The sequence below is a fragment of the Saccoglossus kowalevskii genome, chromosome 10 (assembly GCF_978046115.1).
Source record: "Saccoglossus kowalevskii chromosome 10, keSacKowa6.1, whole genome shotgun sequence".
In the NCBI taxonomy this organism is placed as follows: domain Eukaryota; kingdom Metazoa; phylum Hemichordata; class Enteropneusta; family Harrimaniidae; genus Saccoglossus; species Saccoglossus kowalevskii.
In genome coordinates this window covers 12,161,061-12,168,663 of record NC_140650.1, presented here as the reverse complement: position 1 = coordinate 12,168,663, position 7,603 = coordinate 12,161,061, and the positions used below count along the sequence as shown (strand labels likewise).

The 7,603-nt window shown below is 37.0% G+C and overlaps 1 protein-coding gene across 1 annotated transcript; it reads left to right on the top strand.

The window, feature by feature from the left end:
• Positions 1 to 345: 345 nt before the first annotated feature.
• LOC100377936 (transmembrane protein 45B-like) lies at positions 346 to 1,754 on the top strand. Its single transcript, XM_002738362.4, has one exon. It carries the CDS (start codon positions 471 to 473, stop codon positions 1,365 to 1,367), a length of 897 nt encoding a protein of 298 aa, XP_002738408.3. The 5' UTR covers positions 346 to 470; the 3' UTR covers positions 1,368 to 1,754.
• The last annotated feature ends 5,849 nt before the right edge of the window (positions 1,755 to 7,603 follow it).

Below are 7,603 nucleotides of genomic sequence, written 5' to 3'. Positions count from 1 at the left end.
CAGCATTTCAGTGAAAACGAAGTTCAAATAACGAACTCTTCAATTAATGCTGAACTATGATATTAAAGTAGGTTGAAGTTTAACCTGATTTTATTATCTATTTGACCAAAGGTAACCCATATATTGTTACACATTATCTGATCAGTTTCGTGACTAATCAATATACACTGAGACTCTGGACTGATCCTTCTTTGGACTCGCCTACCTGGCCAATCAAAAGAATCATAACTGTTACTTGTGGCTAGCAAAACGCCAGTTCAGTTATTTTTACTTAAGCTGGATATTTTGCTGGTACAACTAGACGCAACACGACATCGGAGTTAGTCTCTTTACGTGTCCTCTGTTCGTGTTTTAGTTAAAAAAAACGATTATCAGCATTGAATCTGTGTCGTCTGTTGATGATTGACTTCCTAACTTTAATACCACACGTAGTGTAGTCACCATTGCCGTCGCCTCGCTTTAACTGGAACATGGGTACGTTCGAAGGACACATCTCACCGGGCGTTGCTTTCTACACCTTCGGTTTGTTATGGATGTTCCAATATTCGTATCGGTACCAAGCAGAGCAATTCCTGAAACAGAGTTCAGCACAGCGACCAAAGGGACGTTGTCGTCGATGTATGTCAAGCGTGCCGTGGGAGTCAGTTATGAAAATAGTCTACGGAACCATGGCGGCTTTGGCAGAGTTTTTTTACCCTCTCGGAGTTAACAAACTGGAGATGTTTAGAGATGGTGAATTGCAGCACCCAAACGAATGGCAACATTTTACCATGTATTCGTACTTCGCTATAAGTGGTATCGTTGATATTATCAGTCTGAAGATTCTGGAACATAGGTCGAAAACTTTGGAGAAGCTCTTCGTTGCATTGGCGTTCGGCGTCGAGTCGTTTCTGCTGTATAATCACCGCCACGGAAAGGGGTCTTTAGAGAACAATATCCATATTCTCATTTTCATCACTGCTTTCGCCTGTTGCGTTGTCTCCGCCGCTGAGATATGGCATCCCACGCAGTGGCTGCTTCCATTCATGCGCACTGGTCTAGTGTCGCTACAAGGGACGTTTTTTTTCCACGCAGCCTTCATCATCTACAGACCCGTGTCTGGTATTCCATGGGACTCTAACGATCACAGAGCTACAATGTTCGTAACGATGGCCTATAGCTGGCACATTCTGTTAAATATAATCATCATGTCTTGCATATACGGAACCGTGTACCTGTTCTGCGGCCGACGATGGCGAAAACGAAGTCAATATTACGTCAATGAGAGCCCATCGAAAAGTAATGGTATTAGACAAGAAGAAATAGAAATGATAGCTGACACCAGTGATGACGAACAGTATTCAAGTCTGCGACCACTGAAAAATTAACACCGCAGTTATCTGTGAAATGCATAATATGCTGGACACAACATTAATGCCGAGTGTGTCATTCTAGCTAATATAGTTGAACAGCGAATTAATGCGTTGTTGTATACATGTACGTGTAACTTTATTAATATTTAGCGCTTTTTTTTTACCTTGCCATAAGCAACAGGTCCATATTACAGTTTGACCCATCAGCATATTATTAGCCAAATGTATATATATTGTACTGTGCGTAGCAATGGTAATATCACGGATGCATACAAAAATGTTGACATGGAACAACTTGTAATGTAAAGAAAGTCCGCGGCACATGCATTCAAACGCGTCGATCCACTGTCTGATTGATCTATTTCAATTAATCTAAAATAGCAATATATTACTTTAGAAAAATTCAACAATATATTAGTGTGCATACATATTTTGAATGTAGTATTATTATACAGCGATTATTGAGGAGTCAATTATTGACTAGGTAGCTGGTACGGCAACACGTCATTACTCCCATCTCCACCGGCCTCCAAAGCAATCAATCAATAAACACACGTATGACCTTAGCGGACTACTTCGTTATCTCACGATATGGCGATTTACCCACGTCACTCATTTCAAACTCAAACTCTTATCCGATTTACGGACTTCAATTCTCCCGATCAACTTTGCATTGTTATGTTAAACAAAAAAGACATATTTATATTTAGCTTTAATATTTTAAATAACGATAAATGTAGTGTTTATCTAGTGTACTTATAGCATGGATTGTATCAAAATGTACAATTTAAAATAGTTTAGACGATCATAGTCGATTGTTTGTTTTTTCCGAACTTAAGCGAGTACGTCAGAAATATTTGTTCATATATCGCTAAAATAACCATATATTTTACAAAATATATCTTTTCCCGGTCATCAAAGGAGATTATCCCTTAATGTTATTTAATTGATTAATACTTGTAAAATATTGAAATTGAGGAGAGCATTAAACAGTTTATACCAAAAATGAAAGCAATTTACGAGTACATTTATTTTTATCGATGGAACTGACGTTTAGGATTGAAAATTGAATATAGGGACGGGTACAACGAAACATGGAAAATTACTATGGAATGAATTTGAAAGAGTAGAATAAATGGATAGACCATTATAAATTCTGGGGGCGATGGCAGAATAGAACAAATGCACAGGAAAAAGTCCTGCAGTGACAAATAACAAATAAAAAGTCCACACGTCGATTTTGTAGGGAAATATTACACTCAGAGGAATTAAAAAAAAATTTGGACTTGGCTATTATTTAATTTGTCATAGTATGGAAACTTACTAGTTGAGTCGAAACATATATACAAGGCAGGCTTTGATACGTCGAAAAAAAAACACCTTGTCAACAAACAAGCTGCCCTCTGATTGGTTAGACGTTTAGACATTATGGTCGGGAAGCCAATCAGACACAGTCTTGTAAGTAGCTTCGCATTGACTCCAACTTACCGCAACGTGCTGGGACCTCTATTTTACATTACCATACAGAATGGCTGCTCATTTGAAAATTGCCTTCAGTGGATTTGAGTTAATAAATTACAAACAATCAAACCAGATTATACACTCTATGACTGCCATCGGACTGGCGATCATATTTATTTAAAGTAGTGTTATGGGTTTAATTCAATAACGCCGGAGATTAGTTTGCAATGATGCATTGAATACTATCGATAGTAATTTTCAACTCCTCGTAAAATGTAAAAAAAAAACTTTAGACAGCTCTATAAGCTAAAACGTCAGTTTCAGGATTTTGTAAGGTTAATCATCAAATATGTAACCGTTAAATTCTCAAATATCATAATTCTGCAATGCTTTTCAGAATTAGCAACTTGTTATGAAATTATACCACAGTATGTCGCCAAGTTGCCTTTATCATTCATGGTCTTGCTACGTCATGACTTAAATGTTTACAGACCGTCTGGGAGGATCAACATTGACCCATCCTTGTAACCATGGTGACACTTAAAACTTCAGATTAAAAACTGATAACAAACACCTGCATTGACTGTAATGAAACTTTTTGTAAACAATGTAATTGATTTTACCGCGGTCAACCAATATTGACTGCGGCTTTTAGTAACGTAAATAAATATATATAGTTCCCGAATGTACTGTATTTCAATAATATGCCTTGACCTCTGGGGGTCACACATCCTGGTACTTGCATTATCAATGAAATAAGACAATTAAGTATCACAACAAAAATGAAACCATTCATGATGACATAATGAGGTTATATTATTTAAAAAAAATGCCGTTGCAGGACAACAATGCCTTCGAAATTTACCAGGATGTGTGACCTTTAAGGGTCATGCACTATTTCATTCCAATATCCAGCCTTGCTGTACCGTTTACTGTATGTGGGCTGCACCTTAAAGTGAGTTTTACAGATAGGATATTAGACGACATCTGCTACGTGACTACAATCACGCACAGATACCAATGATGTATGCGGCATGCGACGATATGTTTCAACCTGCCCTTACGGTGTTATACGGCGCTAACTAAGCCTGGTGTTAAATATAGCGGCATCAATTAAGTACTGGCTGCACACCCTCTAGTAACGCATATCGGGTTCGGGGCAAAACAAATTAACATGCTGGTGCCGGTGTTGTTTGAACAGGTGCCATCAATTATTTCAAACTAATTAAAATTAAAAGCGACAAGGATACACAAGCTATCGACAGGTGGTTGAAGAGAGTCTATTTGGTTCATATCCTGACACGTTGGTTATATTCTATGTTTTTCATATCCAGCAAAGAGACTAATCAATATGTATTGTTCGGGGGTCGGACCCATCTGACAGGGTGTCAGTTGATACTAATACGAGTGTCGAGGAATATAGAAGAAAAAGAAAAGCTAAATTGCAGTATGTCCTATATGACAAATACTTGAAAGAAAAACACGACCTGAGTTATATGTCCATTTAATTTTAATAAACACTTAATAAAAAGTTACTATAAGGATGCATGCTTCCAAAAATTACAATGATTTCATTTTCTTTTTTTATTCATACATTTACATACTGGTGACATCTTACGCGTGAGGTTTTCCCTGACACACGTGCCGGTGCACAGCAACCTCCCAGCAGATAATAAAAGTGAACAACTGATATGTTTTAGAATTGGTAGGTATAAGTCAAGGCGCAGATTCTGATGAAATTAATTACAGACAACCAATTTGTTGTGTGAATCTTGTGTTTGATGTTTAATTATTTGCTAATTTGCATAATAAGTATATAGGAACTTGTTAACCCTGTTGTCGCAGCTGTATCTCAAGAAACTTCAAGTTGTTTATTTTAAATCAATTACTTGTATACATAGAAGAGTACATTTCCAGCTCCTAATTATCTCATTTGCATACCTAATTTTATTCAATATATATAGTACATTTCCAAAATCAGTGTATCCGGGAAAATTTGATAGACGAGAAGGTAAAAGAGCATGTTTTGCTGGAGTTATGTCATTTCACTATTGTTGTCTATTGTATAACAAGCAAATAAATATTGTTATCTCAAGACTGTGCTCATTGGTATAGAATCAAATAGGTGTCTTACAAGGTACTAGTATAAACAAATATTTATGCCTTCTTTAATGACAAAATAACTTTCTAATTTAGTTTTTGTTTAATTTTGTGTTCAAGGTATTGGACCATTGACTAGCACAGAAATGATAACACGCACAATTTGACACGGATAATTGCCACTGTTAAATGGGCTAATTCAATATGTGTGCGCACGTCTAATATGAATGATGTACCACCAGTTCCACATCGAGGAGTTCACAACTGTTGGGACTATTTCAATTGTAAGTTGATCTACGCATCCAATTATTTCTATACATCTCCACATTTGGACCTGCATGTCAGACAGGGCTGGGTGACTCCGCCCTCGAACATAATGGCATTACGGCAACTTAATATTATCATCTCGGTGTTAAACAGGCCCAATACTATACACAGGCATAGCATGTGAACCACGACCAACAGTTGAACCAAATCACAAGTAACTGCACGAACGTCATATTGAATTGAGTTGTTTGGTGTCTAATCCAAAGTTACATTGGAAACTCAGGTAAGTTTCTACGAATGCAGCGTTATGTGACACTGTTTTAATCGTCACTGAGTGCTAGTGTCCTGTGTTTCACCCTGTTGACCCAGGTTATTAATACCGTGCTTCAAAAATCGCAAATCTAAGAATAACATCAATCGGATCGCCCAAACCCTGTTGTCACGTCAACGTTTGCCCGCATATTCACCACGAGTAGCCATACATATGTGACGCGGAGATAAGTGTCACAGAATGAGGTATTAAATAAAGTATAACAATAAAAGTTTTAACTCATTTTGTAGAATTAAATAATTGTGTTTGAGACCATAGAGCTATAATGAAATATGACAGTATGCTGACATGTGTAAACACTGCTCTAATAACTGTTTACTTGTACAATCATGTAGCAATGCAGCAAAGGGGAGATAACAACTTAGTTCCCTTCTATTTTATATTATTTTATAGCTTTTAAAGATGATTTATTTTATTTTATAGTATTTACCATCGACATAGCGTGTTAATGGACGGTCGCATATTTAACCTTTGTGACAGAGAAGCGAATTGAAGCCGGGGTCGCATAAGTAGTGATAACACAGACAAATGGATAAAGCGGGAAAAAAATTGTTTTAAACGACTGTGTGTATACGACCGGAGCGAGCATGTTATGTTCCTGACATGGTACGGATTAGGCGTGGTCAGATGGGTTCAAATTCCAAGTCCGCCATATATCCTGTCAAATGCATTTATTGGTCCACTGAAACATCAAAATAATGTTCCCTGTAACTTAGACTCTTATTGATCAAGGCATTTTAAAAATCATGGGTGTTAACTCCCCTCAAAATATGACCCGTTGTCCCCTACAGAATAATGGTTGCATCTAATATTAAAATAAAGATGGCGGAGTATAGCGTTGATTCATCTCGTTCTACTCTGGATTACTTGGAGTCAATAAAGATCCTAGAAAGTTTATATTTATATGCCTGTGTGTTTTTTTTTGTTTTTTCACTGCCTTTGACTTTCCCAGTATGTTTGTTGCTGTTGGCAACAATTCAGTCCTCTGCCAGGCTTCAGTCAATGTTTTTCTTCACTACCTACCCAGCTCCTCGTCGGGCACTATGTAGCTGGTGTGGTATATTTATCACAGACAGTAGGTCACATTTAGTGCTCCAAGAAAATATTCTCTGTCCATGTGTATTTATTTAAATAGATGCAGTTTCTTTGGCTTGAATAACATTCACTGGTTTCGTACATACAGGTATACTGGTTTACCTGTTTCTAGTTGAAATTTAACCAATCTTATTAACCAAGACTGTTGGACATTTGCCACATGTCACAACACTCATTTCCAAGTGCCATAGCTTGAAACAAGTAGTCAAATCTGACATTGGCTGGAGCTTTAGTTTATATGGGCATGGTAAATGGCAAACTAGATGGTCAGAAAGTAATAAAAATAATCACAGCTTTACTCCACCCACCCCACTATGAAGTAAAAGGCTGTTTATAAGGCCATGTATGATGGTCTCATGTTTCTTATGGAAAACAATTTTAATTATAAACTTCTATGCTCCTGTACCCAACCGTGGGGTCCATCACACTAAACAATATAGGTGTTAATATTTCACTAAACCATCGGCAGTGTCTACGCCTGTTTGTTTTAAAGGTCAGTGGTCTGAGTCTTGTTCGATACTAGACTCATGGCGACGTATACAACGTGTGTAAAATACATGAACTTCGAACACACGATGTGAAAAGACCACCGCCCTTTTATATGGCGATTATCGTAGTCCTAATAGAAACACGTCAAACTCTGGCAAATAATGTCCGTTGTTAGGCATTGTATCTCTCCTTTGGTTAGAAAATACAGTTGTGATTCGTTGTCTGTTTGTGTGCAATAAACTCAAACATCGCGGTCAACAAATTCGGTCACTGAAACCTAATAATATATAACCTAATACTAGTAATGTGTGCAAATATAATAAATAATATACAGTGGAAACGCCCTCAGTTATGATTAAAAAGTTATAATATGATGCTTTCGTTTTTTGACGTTTATACTAAGCCTGTTTTAGATTGTTGTGTGGATGTACCGATGATTGGACTCACTTTGTTCAAGTATTTTAAAAATGTACAGTACAATATACTAATACAACGATTTCAGATATGA